The sequence below is a fragment of the Strongylocentrotus purpuratus genome, unplaced genomic scaffold, assembly GCF_000002235.5.
Source record: "Strongylocentrotus purpuratus isolate Spur 01 unplaced genomic scaffold, Spur_5.0 spur5_scaffold_5, whole genome shotgun sequence".
NCBI lineage: Eukaryota > Metazoa > Echinodermata > Echinoidea > Camarodonta > Strongylocentrotidae > Strongylocentrotus > Strongylocentrotus purpuratus.
The window spans coordinates 31,806,704-31,829,083 of record NW_022145611.1 but is presented as its reverse complement, the minus strand read 5'-3'; the positions used below and the strand labels follow the sequence as shown (position 1 = coordinate 31,829,083).

Sequence of the window (22,380 nt, the reverse complement as noted above, 5' to 3'; positions counted from 1 at the left end):
CATAATCTAATCGGTGGGATAAGTCAGAATTGGCTTTGCCCGTGTAGACAGTTGTCTTGATTATGAATATTCGTTCGTTCGTTTATTGTGTGATGAAAACTGACTTTGCACGCAAGGGAAAGTGAATCTCGAATGATGAGAAACAATCTCTCTGTCGTCGATAACATTGATGTACCGATGGACTTCAGTTTGGATTTACGAAACTGCGTTTATGCGAGCTGATACCAGTACATTTCATAAATCGCATTTTGCGACATAATAGGCCTATACTCTGATTTCATGTGACGCGCAAGAAACTCTAAGGCGTGTCGTCTTTCAAATTAAGCCTACTTAACGGTTATGAGCCACTGATAGTATAGACGCCATGATATCCACTATCAGATGGCATGCAACAGGTGGCAGGAAAATGGAAAAGATGATTCCATTGAACGAAATATTATCGAGTTGCCTGGTCTTCGCTTGTTTGGTGTCGTGGCATCTAGGAACAGGTGAGTTTTTGTTTGTTTGTGTGTTTCTTGTTACTTTTGTCTTTTTAACGTTTAGCCATCTATGATCTCTTTTCTGGCAAGAAATGTGGAACAAAATCAATCTAAACCGAAGTAGTGTATGTTTTACCCACTCTAAAGTACAGCATTGAACGGAATTTGATCGATGTATGGAGGGCAAGTTTAAGTGATTAGGAAATCATTTATGAAGGAAAAAAATCTGTAATTCAATGTGGCAATATCGATTTCAGTCGGATATTTACTTCTACGATCAATATTAAATTAAGTACTGGTTTAAATAAGAGAAAGAGAGGACTCATTTGACGAATAAATTGGTTGTGTATGAAATATTATGTTGCTTATAATATAATTGGGAATGTATGAATTGACGTTTGATACATTGATTATTTTCGAATGGATTATGTGTTTCAATGTATAGGTTGACCTGAAGAAAAAAAAAAACATGTTCACCTCTTCACATTATGTTTCCTGTTCGGATATATAAACCTGTATGGTTTAATCTCATTATTTAAACATAAACTACTTTTTGTTGGCCTAAATCCGTTACATTATCATTCTATTTATCATCTAATTGATGGGACAATCTCTTAGAGTGAATAGGACTACCAATATACGCTGGCCTTGACCGCCTATGAGTTAGACTATGTAGGTCCATGGGTAGACCCTATGACATGTTTTTTAGGAGGTTCCAAAATGATATAATATATAATATCATACCTATAGTTTTAGATATCCACGATATGTAAATGTAATTTTCATCATTTTTAAAATCAGAACCATATTGTGCTAACATTTGAAAAAAAGGTGTTATCTAACCTGCTTTGAGGGCACATTTGCGGGGAGAGAAGTTGCATCTCAAAACAGGTGTACGGAAACAATATTCATTACCACGATAATGGTGTCATCTATTTTGATATAATTTTGTCGCCAAGCTTGCACCACCCATCTATCTAAGCGACTGCTATTTACTCTTCCGCATGATTAGCTTATTTCATTAACCAGTTCTGGAGGTGTGACAGCCGTATTAATGATAAACTTTCAGTCTTGAAAAGGAAAATAATTAATTAATTTTTTTTTTTATGAAGGTCCCTTCGCTCAAATGGGATTATATATACGGTATGTTGGCTCTTAATCTAATAGCTTCTGACGTGTTTTTGTTTTATCGTAGTGATTAACTCGTTTTCATTTTGTGCTGCTTCATATTTGTATTTACTGTTAATCTTATCGAAGTGGGCGTTTTAGAGTGATTATAGGACGATTAATAACATTGTATACCATATTATGTTATTAAGAATAGGGTGGCGAGGAAATATTTCAAATCATTATCATAAATTTTGCACCTTTCCAAAATAAAATCGATCAATCTCTGATGGCATTATGATGAAACATAATCCATTTTCCTCAAGCAAGGTGATTGATGGGTGTGTCGAGAATTCATCACTCCATTATTATTTGCGTGGTTATCTCGCTGGTAGAATGTGGATAGAATTTCGATTGATTTTTGCCATAGCCAATAGTAAGTTATTGGGCAATATCACCTTGAAAGAAAATTGGAGAAAAGCATAAAGCTTTGAAATTCAGTATTCATTGCTTTTCATGATGAAATTTTAAATCAACAATATGATAATATCACAGACGTAATGTTGAACATCTCTCTCTATAAAAAATATTTTAAAAAAATATTTAAAACAAAAATAATAATAATCAATTTACAGCCCCTGGTATTGTGCTACCTGGAAGAGAAATAGACTTTCATGGCACCTTGATTAAGCATATAAGCATAACAATAAAACAATAAGATAAAAACAAATATAATAGAATTAAATTAAAAATCTTATAATTAACATTGGTAAGAGTTGAGGATGTTTCTCTGATTATTCTGCTTTCCTGCAATTCAAACTCGTGACAGCCCTATAAACAGGAGTCAAAATGAAGTGCATAATAACTTAGGTAACTTTGTGCATAGTATTGTCAGAAAATGTGAATGAATTTAAAGAAATATGACGGATGAGATTCAAAGAGGATAAAATACATTAGAAGTAATACTCAATATAAATTTGGGCAGATGTAAATAAAATTATAAATTGAACTCTTCATTTGACTTTTTTCTCAACACTAGTTCAAGCTTCCGACAAAAATATGACTACAGCAGCCCCACCAAACACGATAGCCACAGAGAAAGAGCTTGTTGAGAAGCTCATGTCGTCCTATGGTGATACGTCAGTTCGGCCAGTCAGAAATCATTCCCAGCCTGTAGTAGTCTTCTTCAGGATGCTCCTTTATGAACTCATTAAACTGGTAAGTTACGCAATATGCTCTGTAAAAAAAGAGGAAATGACTCCACCCAAAGTCATTGGTGTGGATGTACCATATATCTAATTAATACCTCAGTCTGACCACCGAATCAACTCCACAAGGGCTCCAAATCAACCGACCCTTGCTCATTCTTTGGTATGTTTGTTGTTGGTCGGTCTGTTCTGGACGTGGTGTGAGTCTTGTCGGTGTGACTGGGGTCTAATGGGTCTGTATTAGTAATTATGGCTATCATTTTGTTTGTATATCCATCATAAATCGGTCGAGTCAAGATTGAGCCAGAACAATTGACCGAGAAGCAGTGCACTTAGGCTCATTATGATCGACATGCAGTTGCCCTAACAACGGAACTTGATTGGTGTGGATCTAACGTGTTTGACAACGCACTTAAAGGAAACCTAACCGCAAAGAATATAAGCGTACGTATTCTGAAAATTGAAATGTATTCTTGTCCTTAGATGTACAACATTCTTTACGAAACTGTTCAAAAGATATATAAATAAATATTGTTGCCATGATGTAATGCCTTTTAGCATGACATGGGCGCAGCCATATTCTTGAAAATGTGACGTACTATCATGTACCAAGCTTTAGTTGGAAAGGCTTTTAAAATCAACAACAAAACTTTTACTTTTCAACGAGGAGAAGATAGAAATTATATTTGGTGAAAAATATATAACAGGTGAACATTATTGTAACTAATTCATTTAAAAGACTAAAATATACATGTAGCAGTTGATAAATCTATTTCTTTTATGAGAAACCTTCATCTCAGGAGAGCACCAACTTATTTATATAATTTGTGTTTTGGCAATAGGCCATTTCGTCGTGTAATCAAATTAATACATAAGTCTTTGTGAGGAGGTGCCTCAATTATAAACTATTTCTTTCACCTGATAAGAATAATAATATTTCAATAGTCAGAATAGTCAGGTGTCGTGGTCGAGTGGATACGTCGACGGACTGTCGATCTTAAGGTCCGCGGTTCGAGTCCCGCCGCGGCACTAATGTCCTTTGGCAACACATTGATCTACATTTGCCACACTCAACCCAGGTGATGTAAATGGGTACCTGGCAGGAATTAATTCCTTGAAATGCTAGATCGCCGCAGTGGCTGCCTTGCTAAAGCCAGGGTAATAATTAGTGCAGGAGCGTCACAACGTGACGGACATGTGCGCTATACAAGAAGCCACCATTATTATTATTATTATTATATTAAGTGTTCCTACCTGGCAACATCTAATGTAATTATGTAGTTCGGATTCTGTCTATATATATACTATTATTCTTATCGGGTGAAAGAAATAATTTGTATCGAGGCACTTAACAAGGACATATGCATTAAATTTGGTTACATTACGAAAATAGCCTATCATAGTACAAAGCATAATAGCAGGTGAATGAAATGCTTCAATTATCACATACATCTGGGAAGGAAGCATCCATACATTTGAATACATTTACTTGATACATGACTTCACATGATCAAGAAAATGGCGATGCCCTTGTCACGGTCGTTCTGAGCAACTGTACAATATTCTTGCTTTATGCCTCTCTCATACACTAATTGGCAAGAATATAACAAATCTCTCAGAATAAGTAAAGTTATTTCCGTAGGGTGAGGTTTCCTTTAATATTCGTTGCCTCAACTTAAGTTCGACCAAGTCATTCAATTAAGTAATGAGAATGTACTCCACTGAATATCTTTTTTTAGCTTGGATTTCGAATAAAAAACGAAGTGCTTTCTAATATGACTCCTCCAAGAGTGGGATTTCCACTCCTGTAGGCCCCCATTTACAGAGTAGATGAATTGAACCTGGCACTTCAAAGATTAAATTTGTCCTAGTGGAAAGGGGGTCAAAATGAGCCCCCGTCTTTGAGCACCAATTATGTTACAGTCGGGTGATCATAACATGAACGCAGGAAATCAAATTATGAGTGACAATTCATGCGAGTATGTGATTGGGTTAAGTGTATTTTTTTAATTCATGTTCGTAAGAGCGGGGACATCACATGAACAGCGATTGTAAGTAAATGGCACGAACCATGAGCGAGGTTCCACCTGTAATGCAGAAAATTTAATATATTGGAAGTTTTTCAAATTAGCAGAATGATGCGTGTTTGAAATTACAGGGTACGACCTGTATGCAATGCTTCTACCATAGCCTTGCAATGACAGAAATTAGTATGCGTTTGTTTGATAGTTTACCGTATGTATAGGAATGAAGTGCTATAGTATCAACTGAAAATATGTGGGTGATTTTGGAATATTTCACACAACTCTTTGGGGTTCACACGTGTGGGTTTTCCATTAATAAGACTCAGTGAATACAAAAAATCACATCTTGAGAAACACATATGGTGGATATAGTAGAAATTTATAAATACATTAATAGGTTACAAAATAAAATTGATCCTACATGTACTTCATAAACAAAAATCAAGACATTGCGTCATTGATGTGCAAAGAAATATTGCTAAGTAAGAAACGACGGAGATAGACAGAAATAGAGAGGGAAAAAAATATAATGAATGGCGTTTTATGCCAACACCAAAAATAAGCCATTAACCAAGCAAATAAGTCACGATCTAACGTAGATGGTCATTTCCACTCTGTGCTGATGAATTGTTCGTAGTCACGTTGACATTGCGGCAAAACAGAAATTATCTCTAAAGGAAAGTCCATCTTGATATTAAGTTGATTTTAATGAAAGCAGAAAATAAGCGGAAACAGTCAATAAAAGATGGAGCAACAACCGATTATAAAAAGGAAAGTTATGCATTTTTGAAGTTGTCATCAGTGGAACACAATTTGGCAACACTTTGACGTTTCTTGCGAGCTCCTCTCCAATTTGCTCTGTACAGAACATTTCATAAACTATCATTTCACAGTTATTGATAACAGAATAGATTTGTGTCATATAGAGGTAAATATTTGTAATAGAATTTATGATTGAAAATTTCTCAAGGGAAAATATAATTTTTAGATTTTTTTTTTTTAAATACAGGGCTAATGAGAGGGGACGTCGCGAGTTGCGTATCAGAGTTGCAAATTGTGTTTGATCGTGTTAGATTGATCGCACCTTCAACAATTAATAACTTTCTGATTTGTATTCGTTTCTTGCTCAGACTTTTACTGACCAGGGGGCGTTTCATGAAACAATTAGTCGGTGGTTTTTACCGACTAATATCATGTTCTCCGACAATTTAGTCAGCGCTGACTAAATTTGACCAATCACAGGCCTGGAAAATAGTCGGTGACAAAAGAGTTGTCTTTGAACATAATATTGGTTGGTGAAAAACACTGACTAATTGTTTCATGAAACGCCCCCCTGTTCTTTTTTTAAAAAAAAATTCCGGTTCTATTAAAACCAACTTAATATCAGAGGCCTTTGGATATTTGAATGCTTCATAATGGGAGTCCATGGTGACAACAACATGAAAATTAAAGAAAGAAAATTGAAAAAGGAACATGAGGAAGGACGAGGAATGTGGGAAAGACAAGACTTTCGTTTTTTCGTCGCTGTTTTCACGAAGTGACGGTAGTGAAAAAAAATTGCATTCACTTTGCATTACGATTTTCCTCACTACCGTGAAAACAGCGACGAATATTTAGATTGATAAACCTATCATTTTTATGTCACGTTTATCATGCTTATCATGGCTGCCTAGCAAACTAAAATTAAATGCAATCTCACTTCTTGCTTGCTTGTACCATCAGTTCACATATTGATTATTATGATGCTAAACATTATGCAACACATATTTTGTGTACTCGTAAGTCTGTATGGGGTCTGGGCATACAAGTGACCATTTATTGACATGCTCAACTTTAATACACTGAGAATGTCTTTGAGATGTAGACAGAATATACAAAATCATGAGGTCAAGCTTCTGACCACCTGACCAAAGCATATTGTCAGCATAAACATAAACAATATATATCATTTAGAGGACAGCATAATCATTCATAGTTCAGACACAATATCCCTCCCTTTTTTTAGATTGAAAATCATACCCTTTTGAGTTTTGACAATGCATTTCTCATAACTTCATACTTGTAAGTTGTAGAAAGTATCGACTGTTCTAATACTTAGTGCCTTAGAAATATACAGTGTATAAATTACTTGATAGGACCATACTTACTTGAGAGTTAACTTTAGGCTTATTAGACACAAATACAATAACTAAACAATTTAAATGCAACTGACTACACAAAGGTTTATTATAACTACACGTAAATACAAATTATTCAAACTCTGCTACGTTTAATGTAAGAGCTTACAGACTAAAGGAGTTGTATCAGCCCAACTGTATTATAACGAACCAAACTGCTATCAAACCAATTTGTTGTTGCATATATCTAATCTATGAAGAAAACTGAGAACATGACATTCATAAACTTTTGATATTACTTGTACTGGTATAAACAGAGTTGAAAATGCATGGTCTAAAATCGAGTACCGCTTGACCTTAACCGTAAACTAAAATTGTGTGTACCCGTAAGAATCAACTTGTATACACCGAGAAGGTCCTTGACATGGAGACAGAATATAAACAATCATGAGGTCAAGCTTCTGGCCTAATGGCATATGTCTAGAGTTCGACCACGTGACCGGAACATGCTGTCAGCACTAACATAAACAATTTATATCATTTATAAATTAGAGGACAGAATAATAATTCATGTTTCAGACACAATAATATAGGCCTATGATTTGTATGATAAAAGGAAATCGCGAAATCAATATTGAATGCGTAGATACAGGGGGTACGTGCCCCACGCCTATTGATTTGTAAACAAAAACTATAATAACAAACTGAAATAATATTTAAAAAACAATAGTAAAAATTAAATTAATTAATTAATAAATGAAGGGAAAAAAAGAGGAAAATAAAAGGGAAAATTTCAAAGGTAAAGAGAGAAGGTAAGGTAAAAGAACTAACAATAAAACAACAACCCCCCCCCCGGCAACAAAATATGACGAAAAACCCTTTTGAAAAACCGATTCCCCCCTCATCTCCCCATGTCTGAGCCCCTTTATGTCTGGGCCCGCGCTTAACTCCACTGATCACTACAAAAAACAAAAAAAAAGTAGTATTCATTTTTTAAATTAACAAATTATACTACTAAGATGAAATTCCGGGGGGGGGGGGAGATACTCACATATAAATACATATGGGGGTGTGCCGCTCTAATGGGTCACTTATTCACAAACAATTCCTAAACATGGGTCCCATTTTAAACAAAAATATCCCCAAACATGTGTCCGTTTTTCAAATTTTTCGAAAATGTTGGACTTTATTTCGAGAACCCCCCGGACTAAATGACCCTTAAAATGAGTAGGGGTTTCGAGGCTTTAGCGGCACACCCCCGTCCAGACCAAACGTGAGTACTCCCCCCCCCCCCGGGTACAAAATACTACTAATACTACTACTAACACTCTACTACGACTAACCTAACCCTAACCCTAACCTACTACTATTATTACTATTAATACTGCTAGGTCTACTGCTACATATTTTCCTCCTGAACTACAGGCCACATCGGCGACGACGACTATTACTAATACTAAGCTATACCACTACTGCCACTACTATACACTACTTTACTACTACTATTACTTCTGGTACTACTACTACTACTACTACCACTACTTCTACTACTACTACTACTACACTACTACCACTACTTTTACTACTGCTACTACTTCTCCTAATCTGCAGGCCATCTCGTTGTCGGTATTTTGTACTTCTCTCGTCGACTACATAATGGGTATAAGTCAGTGTTGATTATATAGAAAAGGAAATGTTGAAAAAGCAATGTGGCAAATGTATAACTCAGAAACCTGCGATGGTAATACAGTCAGTTACATTCAAAATTGATATATGCCAATGCCCTATGCGTATTACATCAAAGACAGTATTACCTGATGCGACACTTGGCCAAGCATAACATCCTGGCTGGAAATCAACATGCCTTCAGGAAACACAGCTCGTGCGAATCTCAGCTCATCCTCACAACAAATGACCTTGCCAACAAAAATATCACCAACGACATGGCAGTGCTTGATTTTGAAGAAAGTTTTAGTCGGGATAATATGATAACCAACATGATGTTTAAAATGACTCATCAACTTGGTTAGCCTGAATGTAATCTTCTCGGTACTCGGTACTAAACCGAATTTATTCAATTTTTTGTCGAAGTTTTATGATTCCGAAAGTTCATTATCTCGGAGATACATAATTCTCAAGATTTAATAATCAGAAAGATTTTTTATTCCTACGGTTCACAATTCCAAGGTGCGTTTCTCCGGATGCTCGTCATTTCAAATGCTTATAATGATAAGTCGGGAGATGAAATAGGGTTCTTTCTTCCGAAAAAGGGAGAGTTTTCCTTTTTCACAATTGCAAACCTCGTCCAGAGTACTGAACCCTATTTTATTCTCAGAATTCGAATAAACGAACCTTCGAAAGTACCGACGTTCTGGAAAACACGATGTCATCCATTATTCTACCAAAGTGAAAGCATTAAAGTGTGACGCGGTGGTGTTATTGATTATGATGAGGCTCGATATCCAATCGAGTGATTGTGCATAACGGTCGGGTTTTTTCTTCTTGTTGTGTCATACTTATCAATTTTAATAATCAGCTTGTTTTTATCGTAACGTGCATTTCAACACTTATTTTTACAATTTAACCAGCTTGGGGCGGAGTCCCCGGAAGCTCAAGGGTTTTAAGCATTAAATTACCGTCCAGGGTCCGCCCTGGACGGTATTTTTTAATGCTTTAATTTAACAGCTGGGGGGCAAGGCTCTTTCGGCCTCCCCCGATCTCCTTCCTTTTTTCCCCTTTACTTTTTTCCTCTTCTTTCTTCTTTCCCTTTCTCTCCACTTTCCCTTCTTTTCCTTCTCTCTCTCTCTCTCTCTCTTTTTTTTTTTTTTTTTTGCGGGGGGTGGGGGCCAAGGCCCGCTCGCCCCTTGGATCCGCGCCTGTATACACACTGCAACATAGTGGAACATTCTAGTTTGGTAGTGCCGTCGAACTAGCTTCGTTTGTGCTGGCAATGGTTCAGCGAGCGAAAATGAGACAACCGGAGCAATATGGAACAACCTACAACAAACAAACATCAACCAACCCCCCTTCCCCTCCGCTTTCATTTAAAAATGCAGTTACTAAAGAACTTTTTTCCAAAATGTAATCGTCCACCCTCCACTACTTCCAGTCAAAACTCTTCTTCGGAGTATTTAGGAGGAAATGAATCATTGAAGTACTTGTATTTTACATTTTTGGTGTATACGTAATACACGGCTGTGTTTTTCCACTGACCATAACTTGTACTATACATGTATATCTTTTAACTAGTCCGCTAGTCTATTTTCTATCTCTCATTTTGTGTTTTGATTCTCAATTCATTAAATTCTGTAGTTGGTCTATTTTTGAAATTGCTTTGTACAAATTGTCTGATTTTTAATTCATGAAATATTCATTAAAATTTGTGGTAGGTCTATTTTTGGGAATTGCACTATAATATAAATTGTCTGATTGTCTGCGGTTTTTTTTAGGTTGAAAATTATACTATTCCACAAAACCTCCTTCCATCGTTTTATTTAATCATCCCTCTTTCTCCCCCCCCCTCTCTCTCTCTCTCTCTCTTTCTTTTTCTATCACCCTTTCTATCTCTCTTCCCTTCTCCCCATGTTTCTCTATCTCTACTTCTCTATTTTCGTCTCTTTCTCCCCATCGTTCCTTTGGCCACAATGGTTGTTTCATATTCTATCTTTCTCCGTTTCTCTCTCACGCAGGATGAAACTCGGCAGATTGTGAACATTCGTACCAATATGCGGCTGGTAAGAAAACCGATTTTTTTTTCTTTTTCTTCACGCAACTAGATTTCCATTGGCTTCTTCCTGAAATCTATGCCGAAAAATTCATACGTTTAGTTCATGCTGACCCCTCTTGCCCGAATATTAACTGTTCATTTTCTCAAGTTCAACAGTCTATTAATAATAATCATAATCATAATATTAATAGCAATAAAATTACTACTCATATTCGTAATAATTTTGATTAAAAATATCAATAACAAGAATAATAATGATAAGGCAATAATAAATAATAACAAGAACTACCAAAGCGCGTACAGTAGGCCTATTATTAGAAGTGGCGTCAAGTTTGCGAGGGACCGAATCAAGCTTGCGAAAAAACAAAATTAAACACTTAAACAAACAAAAAGAACAAAGACAACAAAAATGGAATTTTGTCAAACAAAAAATATACAATACGTTATGGATACAGAAATAGACGCTTCGTTACTGAATAAACAGTTGTCCATAATACAAGGTAACTATCATGCATGAAATTCGGTACACGTACTTTCAAACTTCTTATCAATATGGGGGAGGGGGCACAGCTCCGAGCCCGCCCCATCCCACCTCACCCCGCCTATAACGCCTATGATATTGTCTATACAAAATGACTGTTTTATGTTCAAAGGCTAATTCAAAATAAGTGTAAACAATCTTGAATGTTTGTATGCTCGAGGATGGACCTGCACTCCAACTGAACAGATCATAAAGACCACACGATCTGACTGCATGCCGTTTAAAAAAAAACGCAAGACGACAACCTGCATGAGAGAAAGAAAGTAAAACTGTCGTATACGATAATCAATACAGGTGTTTCGTTTCAAGTAATTATTTATAGAATTGTTAACGTATTGCAATGTTCACAGGTCACCGGTCACTTTCATGTTGTTTGTTTAACGTTTTCATGGTAACAGCAATGGGTAGATGAGTATTTGCAATGGGACCCAGAGGAGAACGGTGGCATCTATAACCTCACACTGAAAATGCATCAAGTATGGAGACCCGATATATTTCTCGATGAAGAGTAAGGACATTGTTTATTCATTCATTTATTTATTAATTCATTTATGTCATTATTTATTGATTGGTTTGATTATGTATTTATGTACTTAATCTGCTTTTCAACGTTCTTATGTTGCGATGTGTTTCATTTCATTACGTTGATCTTACTTTTGTCCCCAACCTTTTAAATGTTGTAATCAACCAGGATTAGGTTTTGAGCTATATGTCTTGTTAAAACATTCTCGATTCAATTAAATTTTAAATTTCAATCAACCCTTGAATAAATTATTTAGTAAAATTATTTATGTACTTATTTAATATTTTATAGTCTATCATGGTATTTCTGCAACGTAACCATGGTAAATCAATCAGGCGATTAATCTTGCAAATCGAAACAATCTGATTATTGTCATGCACCGTCATAATATTCGGTGTTCACTTTCTTTTTATGAAAGTCGTTTTCATCTGTGTGCATTGTAATAATATTCTTTCCTTTTGAAACCGTTATTTATTTAAATGCCTTTTATGTGCACCACCAATCTATCCTTACCAATCTGCTGTTTTTATTCAGGGACTATCAGTACTGTGTATCTAATCCATGTAAAGAGTGGTATTAAAAACATATCTAGGGGAGGGGGAGAGGAGGGGGGAGGGTACATAAGTTAAGTAGATTCATTTAAACGGGGGTGCAATTTCATTCGTTGGCCAAGGGACGGATTTCGCAAAGAGGATGGAAGGGGGGGCATGTCTTGTATCTCTTTTCCCCCTCTTCTTCACACTCTCCTTTTCTTCCCTGAAGCTCCGATGATCTGGCATAAGCTCAGGAAATATTTCCTCCCGGCTTTATTTCTGCAAAACCTTAAGAATTGTGTTAGGGTTAGCTAAAGACAGGTTAAAGGAAACCCGCGCCAAATAATAGTGTTATGTACAACATTCCTTACGAAAATGTACAGGAGATATTTAAATAAATATATTCTTGGCATGATGTAATGCCTTATAACATGACATAGGCGCAGCCGTTTTCCTGAAAATGTGACCTAACAGGTATTGTTGGACATGTATCATGCACAAAGCTTTAGTTGGAAAGACTTTTAAAATCAGTAACAAAACCTTTACTTTTCAATGAGGAAAACATCAAAGCTGAGATGATAGAAATTATTTTTGGTGAAAAATATATAACAGGGGACTAATAATTTGTAACTAATTCATCTAAAAATACTAAAATATTGCACTTGACAAATCTATATCATTTATGAGAAACCTTCACCCCAGAAGAGCACCAACTTGTTAATGCAATTTGCGTTCTGGCAATCGTAGTACAGTACAAAGGATGATAGCAGGTGAATAAATTGCTTCATCACCACACACACCTCGGAAGGAGACATCCGTAAATTTGAATACATTTGCTTGACTTGACTTCACATAGTACGCCATGCAATCAATAAAATGCCCATGTCGTGCTGAGAAACTGTACATTATTCTTGCTTTATGCCTCTCTCATACACTTTAGTAGGGAATCCTGTAGATTAATAGGCAAGAATATACTAAATCTCTCAGAATAAGTAAAGTCACTTTTTGAGGGTGAGGTTTTCTATAGAGGTAGGGTTTCGGTCATTTTAAGAATGTGACAATGTTGAAAAATGTATATCCTCCAGGCGCGGATCCAGGGGGGGGGCCGAGCGGGCCTTGGCCCCCCCCCCCCGCAAAAAAAAAAAAAAAAAAAAAAAAAAAGAGAAAGAGAGAAGAAGGAAAAGAAGGGAGAAAGGGAAAAAGGAGAAAAAGGGAAAGAAAGAAGAGGAAGAAGAAAAGTAAAGGGGGAAGAAGGGGATCGGGGGGGGGGCCGAAAGGGCCTTGCCTCCCAGGCTGTTAACCCCCCACCCCCCTCCCCCCCCCCCCCCGATCAAAAAAAAATAAGAGAGAAGGAAGGAAAGGGAAAGAAAAAAAGGAAAAGAGGAGATACTGGCGTACTGATAGAGGGGGGGGGGGCTTGGGGGAAATCAAATTCAAATGTGGTTTATTTCTGATTCCACAACGGTGTATTACAAATAATGCTGAATGACATAATTTCCGAAATTTTTCCTCACTTTTTAGTAAATTATACGTTTGTATGTGTTTGTTGGAAAATAAAAAAATTCCTAAATTTACAACCAGGCAAAAAATATGATTCTTGAGATTCCTACATGTCAGGGCCCGACGTACGGCGGGGATCGAGAGCCTCGAGGCATCAAAATATGCTCATCTGACCGTGATTAAATGCCTAAAACTTAAGCTTCCGGGTGATTTGCCCCCTGGATTCCATCTAGGGCCCTACGACGGGCCCTTAGATGATCATCTGACGGTAATTTAATGCCTAAAACCCCTGATTTTTTGGGGCTCCGCCCCCTGGACCCAACGCCAAATAGTGACTTGCCAGTGTCACAAAATAATAAGGTATACACAAAAATATGCTCATCTGACCTTAATTAAACGCCTAAAGCCCCTGAGCTTCCGGGGCCGGCTCCGCCGCCTCGACCCCACCAGGGGCCCTAAGGCGGGCCCCTGAATGCTTATCTGACCGTAATTTATTGCCTTAAACCCCTGAGCTTGCGGGGTCGGACAAGGTATCAAGATGTGTTTATCTGACCGCAGGCGCGTAGCCAGGGGGGGGGGGGGCGGCCCCCCCCCAATCGGAAGAGGACGTAGGAAGAAAAAGGAGCAGACAAAGAACATCTTTGAAATTCAGACAAGGATTAAGAGTATAGAGAACGGTACAACGCATCGTTTTCTTTCTCTAATAATAAAACGTCAAAGCCTCGCGCAGGAGGGGAGGAGGGGGGGGGGACTGAATTGGATTCAGAGGCGAGAACGGTAATACGAATCTTTAATTATTTAATGAAACGTAAAGGCTTATGCGCTTGGCGCGGGATGGAGGGGGAACTAAATTCCGATGAGGATTATTTTCGAAAACGGTACACTGAATCGTCTTCTTCTCTAATGATTAAATGAAGATTAAAAGCTTCCGCGCTTTGCGCGGGAGGGGGGAACCTGAATTCAGACGAGGATTAAGAGTCTAGAACTTTACAACGAATCGTCTTCTTTCTCTAATGATTTAATGAAACGTAGAAGCTTCCGCGCTTCGCGCAGGAGGGTGAGGGGGAGGAACTGAATTTAGACAAGGATTAAGAGTCGAGAACTATATAACAAATCGTTTTCTTCCTCTAATGATTTAATGAAACGTAAAAGCTTCCGCGCTCCGCGCGGGAGGGGGGGGGGGGGGGGACATAATTCAGACGAGGATTAAGAGTCGAGAACGGTACAACGAATCGTCTTCTTTCTTTAATAGTTTAATAAAACGTCAAAGCTTCTGCGCTTCGCGCAGGAGGGGGAGGGGGAGGAACTGAATTTAGACAAGGATTAAGAGTCGAGAACTGTACAACGAATCGTTTTCTTTCTCTAATGGTTTAATGAAATGTAAAAGCTTCCGCGCTTCGCGCGGGAGGGGGGGGGGGACTGATATCAGACGAGGATAAAGGGTCGAGAACGGTACAACGAATCGTCTTCTTTCTTCAATAGTTTAATAAAACGTCAAAGCTTCCGCGCTTCGCGCAGGAGGGGAGAGGGAGGGGCTGAATTTAGACAAGGATTAAGAGTCGAGAACAGTACAACGAATCGTCTTCTTTATCTAATGATTTAATGAAACGTAAAAGCTTCAGCGCTTCGCGCGGGAGGAGGGGGAACTGAATTCAGACGAGGATTAAGAGTCGAGAACGGTACAACGAATCGTTTTCTTTCTTTAATAGTTTAATAAAACGTCAAAGCTTCCGCACTTCGCGAAGGAGGGGGAGGGGAGGAACTGAATTTAGACAAGGATTAAGAGTCGAGAACTGTACAACGAATCGTCTTCTTTCCCTAATAATTTAATAAATCGTAAAATTTTCCGCGCTTTGCGCGGGAGGGGAAAAACTAAATTTAGACGAGAATTATTTTCGAGAACGGTACAAAGGATCGTTTTCTTTCTCTAATAATATAATGAAACGTCAAAGCCTGGGAGGGGGAAACTCGCCCCGACCCCCCCCCCCCCGCATTACGTCACTGTTGGTCACCATAACGTACCAAGATTTGGCTCGCATAATTTCAAATTTGGGCCCCCCCCCCCTAAGAAATCCTGGATCCGCGCCTGATATCCTCGGACAATATTTGTTGCTTTGGCATTATTTTGTCATACACTTGAATCTCCTTTTCCTATCTTAGATTTATTTCAAAATTACATTCCTTTTTTAGCGTGGACCGTGATTTCATCAGCCTTCCAGAGGCTGAAACATTTGTGATAGTCCAACACACTGGGGCGATGGACTGGCTATTTCCAGCAGTCACAACCAGTGCGTGCAAGATGAACATCGAGTATTACCCATTTGATAGCCAGTTGTGTGTCCTTACATTCTATCCCTGGACACTCGATGAAAGTAAGGTACGTGATTCTAAATTTTTCAATTGTCCCTTTAAATAAGCGCGGCGCCAATCTGAAGGCACATACTCTAATTCGAATCTTGTCTTGAGTCGAGCCTAGCTCTGGTAGCGTCAAGGTAGCATATATTAAACCTGTCAGAATCAACTTATAGTGGGGTGCAGTAGAGTTTGTAGTCGGCAAAGTCTCTTAGTTCAGAAACTAGGGACTTTTAGATTGAGTGGACGAAAACGGCGTGAACGTCCACTGATCATGCGTGTCTATGGCAAGCCGTTTTCAACATTTATTCCTATTTCTTGATATCAAGAATTACCATTGCTTTACTACAGAAAATCATTTCTTGATATCAAGAATTACCATTGCTTTACAACATAAAATCATTTCTTGATATCAAGAAATAGGAATAAATGTTAAGACGGCTTGCCATGGACACGTATATGAACAGTGGACCCTCACGCCGTTTTCGTCCACTCAATATAAAAGTTCCTACTATGTTTTGCACTACGACTGACAATACGTTTGTGTCTGCATACTAGGGAGGCTCATTGACCAAGTCAAGTCTGATGCACAAGAGGCGTCATTTTACTGACTTGGGTCTGCGTAAATGACTGGCGTGTTCTTTGACGCACCATGCAAAGGTGACACAGTATAAAAGAGTAAATTGAAAATAAATAGCACAAACATTACTTTTAATTTCTGTAATGAATAGGCCAATTGTCTGAACGGGCTAGATGATTGCAGGTATTACGCAATTCAAATGATACCCGTGTGTATCGGAAGAGTGAAGTTACATGATCATTCTTCTCATTCACCAATCATTACCTTAAGGTCCTATTTGTGTTTGGTTCAAGGAATGCGAATGACCGTATTGAGCATAACCTTTTTATTTGTGTCGTTGGGATTAAGTTCTAGGTAACTTGTAATCGCTCAATGTGACTAAGGAAAATGACATGCGTTTTATTTTCAAAATCAAAGTCAAATGATGTTTACCACTGCTTGTATGTTTAGTAGCTATATCTTATACCTTAGTCACACCGAAAAGACCAACACCAGACCGACAACAGATCAAACGACAATATTACATTAGATCTATACCCGAGAGTCGGTCGGTTTGGAGTCAGTCTGAACTCGGTTTTTAACGGTGTGACTGGGGTATTACCAACCGCCTCATATCACAAAATAATCCACTTAATTTCTCCGGCATGTGACCACGAACTGACCCCCAACAAAAATCTAACTGGAAAATTATGTACTTACTGGTATTGGACGAAGTCTTTCAATGACAAAAAAAGAAAGAAGACAAAGCAAAACAAAACAAAAGCCAGCACAACGAAATTTCAATTCATTATCGACAGCCTTTTTTTTGTTGTTGGTAATCATCAATACTAAATCAGTAATAAATCAATATTTCAAAAGGTCGGGGTTTTCGTTTCATGAATTGATGGATGGACGATCAAGGTCTATGGTGATATTTCTCACAGTTTCTTTTTGAATAATTGAACGAATCGTTCCTCCTCTACACGGAAGGTAACGCCTGTGCATGTTGCCTTGTCAGAGACAAAGAGTCTGTTGTTTAAATATTGATTTCATTTCATTATTATCTTTTGACAACCACGGTCGAGCCATGACGCGGGTTGATAAGGTACTTAACTGGTCACTAGCAAAGATAACAATTATTGTAATTGATCAGAGAAAATTAATAATCTGATTACAGGGCCCTAATGAAGGACACTATTTATACTGATGAGGCTAACTCTGGGTAAACGAGGCATATTATTATTATTGCTATTACTCATTATCATTATGGATGCCATACATTTTCTACTTACTTTTATGAAAGACCTTCATATTATAGGCGAATTAAATTTAGGTTTCAAAGAGCTTCGAATTGTATTCTTTAAACTTGATACACTACATGATTATTTAGAGAAAAGTTCTATGATTATAAGGTTTTTGAATTGATTGCAAAATAAATGGTCTTTATGTAGTAAATATCCGATATTCACAGGTTTCATTTAATCACATTTGAAATAAAATCTTAGAACATTATATGGACGAGGAATCTCTTTTTATTTTGATGTCCAATAAATTTTCTCCCCTTTGTCATGTCTTTCAAACAACAGATGCGCTTATTCGCCAAGAACGACGAAGATGCCTTCCAAGCTCGTTACGTCAAGAACGGCATCTGGTCTTTGGTGAGCTTCACAGCCACCAACCGAAGCATCAAGTACCTTTGTTGTCCCTACCCTAACGACCACATCGAGTATCGACTAACTTTCCTGAGAGAGTCAGGCTTCTTTCTCACCAACGTGGTGGTGCCCGCCATCTTCCTGACGGCGCTCATGTTGGTTGGGTTCTGGTTGCATCCGGACTCAGGGGAGAAGGTGACCTTCACCGTGACCAACCTCCTGGCGCTCACGCTCTTTCAGCAGTTAGTGGCTGACAAAATGCCGCCCATCGGCGAACCAAGATCTATCTTAGGTATCTACCCCGAAGGCCAAACATGTACATTTGGCACACAGTGTTAGTTCCTTTTACATCAGATTATCACATTTTGCTGACTCTTTCTAAATTACGGTTGGTGAATAGAAGGATTTTGTATTTGAGCCGTAAGATTAAGTTTGTGTGTCGATATGACTCAAAGAGACAGGGGTAAGAACAATCATTCAAAGAGTTCTTTTAGTCCTAGTACCTTCTTGTTGAGAAAGATTCTTTAGGTCTCAAATTTGTTATCTGATGTTTTGCAAGGAATACTGAATGAGAGAGATTAAAAAAATAAAGTGAAATTCACTCTGTTCTCTCCCACCCCGCTCTCTTTCTCTCTCTCTCTCTTTCTCCTCTCAATCTCACTCCCTCTTTCCCATTCTCTCCCTTCTCCCGCCACTTCTCTTTTCTCTTATCTTCTTTCCGTCCACTTGTTCTACTCCTGTCTGTCTCTCTTATTCTCACATCATCTCCCTCTCTTTCTTTGACAGTCACGTGTTTCTTCATGCTGATCATCCTAAGCGGATGCGCTGTGTTCCTCTCAGTACTTGTGTTACGGCTCTACCACCACGACACCAACACCAGGCCTCCACGATGGGTCATCAAGCTTATCATGCCTTGGTTCTCAAGAAGTGGAGCCAGAGGCTACATCAGGTACACACACTTAGAAATAAGGGTGCAATTGGGGTGCATAGTTGCATCCACATACGCGTATATTGCAGAGGGTGTTGCTATTGTAGCAAAACTGCACCCTCACTGTCTTCTTAGTGTGTATATTCAAACCGTGTGAAGTTTCTGAAAAGTGTCTTAAGGTGCTGCATCACCTAGGAGCTTAAAATGAATACAGTTGTTCGTCCAAGAACACGAGCATCTTCGTTTCGTGGATGGGTGTGTGAGTTTGGGGTGGATCGAAAGACCTACCCTGGTCCGGAATTGTCTTGGGCAGGGAATGTCTTTTGAGCAGTTAACTCGAACAGCTGAAGACAGGAAGTTATGAAAGACGTGTGTCTTAAGATCCATCACATACATGTCATCACCCCCAACGTTCCCCAAGATATTTGTACATATCCTAATGGTTTTAGGTTCACGAGCTGTTGCTCACCCAAACCTCGTGTGTTGCTCGCTAAACAAAAATGTGTGATCCTCCTTTATTTAGGCATATACATTTGTTTACCCTATTTTTTAACCAAATGCCAGAGCATAACATGAAACGAGATAAGCAGAGCTTGTGAATATCATATTGTAATGAAAGAGATAATAATGATAATAAAAAATCTGAATTTATATAGCTAATTTATATAGATACGACATACCATATTTTACGGCTATCATTATTATCACGTTCAAGGGAGTCAGTCACCCACAATGTGCGCCATACCCCCTCCCTGGGGAGTGTTCCTATCTAATGGTAATAATAATAATAATAATAAATCATCCTTGCTTATATAGCGCCTAACACTTACTTTATCAGAAGTCTCTAAATCGAAATCGCTTTCGTATCCTACCAGTTCCCAATTTCTCTTCTTGGGATGGAATGGCAAATATAGATTAATAACCCACGACCTTTGCATTCCCTTTCAAGTGCTCAAACCATTCGACTGCGACACCTTTGATTTATTCATGTCTTTTGAAAGAATATTTTTTATGAAAGAGAAAGGCAATTAGGCAATAAGGCGATGGATCATTCGATATAATGTAATATATATTCACATGTACGTGTGCAGTATATGTTGAATCAGTTTCAGACAAATTAATGATTAAGGACAAATTAGCTTTTTTCAGGAGTAAAACAAATCAAGTTCTCCTACAGCTCTATCAACAATGTTAACATTTTTCCTGTCTTGCAGGAAGATTTACATCATAGAAAAAGAAAGCAAAGTCACCACCAACGAGGAAGTCCTCACCAATGGCAACACAGCGACCACCATTTTGACCACCACGGATGTGAAAAAAGATGAAGTCCGGCGCTTAGCATTCGACTCAGAAAGTAAAGACGTCAACCAATTTGTCTGGAGACAAGTCGCTCTGGCTTTCGATTCTTTGTGTGGAACAGTTCTCTGTTGCGCTATGTTAGGAAATTTCATGTTTGCGCTTATTAGTTTTCTGAAGTGATGTTGAATAAGTCTTTATTATTGACAAAATAGGATTCCTCTATCGAGTGTCCGTGTGAACTGCTCAAACAATTCTAGGTGAAATGAAAAAGTATAATATTTATATTGTTTCTTTGTATACAAATAATTGTTATCGTGTTATTAAATATTTATGATTGTTCTTCATTCCATTCGTTCCACTTATCAATTATTTATGTGCAATACAAATATAAGTAAAATGCTTTATGAAATCTGAATTCAGACCATTTTAGTAATTTGTAATGCTGTGTCCTGACAAAGTTTGATCAATACTATAGAGCAGGGGCTGATACACAATGTTCATTAAAGGGGAAGGGGATGGAGTTCCCTGATAACTGCATCATGAGTCCACCTTTGTTTAAAGACATCAATAATTGTTTAATGGTAACACATTTTCATTAAGGCTAAGCTCAAACTTCAGGATTATTATCGGGGATGAAAGAAAAGAAGCAGGGTCTGTATGGTACTTAAACCAAGGACAAAACAAGGTATATTGTGAATACGCGTATTAAAAAAAACATTGTTTTTATTTGTATATATATATATACATATATATATTTTTTTTTTTTTTTTTTTTTTGGGGGGGGGGGGTGGTGTAGTTTGCAATAATTCTTATTATGTTTCATGTTCGTAGTGAGACAGGAATCGCCCACGCTGTAAAGTCTATACGATGTTGGCTTTACATGTGAAATGACCAATTGATATGCATTTAATTTTCCTCTCCGAAGGACGTCATATTTCTCATGACACCGATATAATAAATGATTGGAATATAGACCCTGATTCTAATGCACAAGGTACAATGAATCATGAATATTTGCGTTCTAATAATGGATGTGCCCCGGCCACTGCAAGGCTATGCGTGACAGTGTTGAATCAAGGCGGTATCTCCGACTGAGACTGATAATACAATATAGGTGTTAGCACGCTTGAAATCAATAAAATCAATTATTCTGCCGAATACGTGATTATATTGCCAATGTGAGGCGAACGCATTTAATTTGCAGTGTCATGATTTTACGAGTTTGGCCAAATATTAAAAAATAAATCTAAATTTCACTTTGGGTTGATAATAATGAAATGCATGATCTTTCAGATTTATCAGATAATTTTGATGATTTCTATGCATAGAGATGAATAATTCTTATGTTATAAATAAAAGACTCGTGTTGCGCTTTTATTTAATACCATGAATGGAGAAACGTTAGTACAATATTTTAGATAACGTAGACATATCATTACTAAATATCATTCCTAAAAGGAAAAATAATCTTTGAGCAAAGATTGAAGTTACTTCAAAGGAAGGTATGAGTCGTAATTATTGTTATCATTGGACCATTAGACCATTATGTCTTCGCGTATTTGCAATAATCCATATCTATATATTACAACAGAAATGGTGTTATTTACTGGTACTATTATTGCTATTGTAACTATTAATATCTTGTTATGTATTCATGTCAGTTGTTATTATTATCATTATTATTATTACTATTAATATTATTATATTTATTATCATTAATAATATTACTGTTATTGTTACTATAATGATAATTATATTACTTATTATATTATAATTATTATTATTATTACTATGATTGTTATCATTACTAATGTTACTGTTATTGTTATTA

At 37.5% G+C, this 22,380-nt stretch overlaps 1 protein-coding gene across 1 annotated transcript; it reads left to right on the top strand.

Moving 5' to 3' along the window:
• The first annotated feature begins 39 nt into the window (after window positions 1-39).
• On the top strand, window positions 40-21,269 carry LOC577254 (acetylcholine receptor subunit alpha-1-A-like). The gene is made up of 8 exons (XM_011677299.2): window positions 40-488; window positions 2,626-2,804; window positions 10,625-10,669; window positions 11,602-11,711; window positions 15,950-16,136; window positions 18,257-18,614; window positions 19,109-19,271; window positions 20,465-21,269. Exons 1-8 carry the CDS (start codon window positions 365-367, stop codon window positions 20,727-20,729), a joined length of 1,431 nt encoding a protein of 476 aa, XP_011675601.2. The 5' UTR covers window positions 40-364; the 3' UTR covers window positions 20,730-21,269.
• Window positions 21,270-22,380: the final 1,111 nt, after the last annotated feature.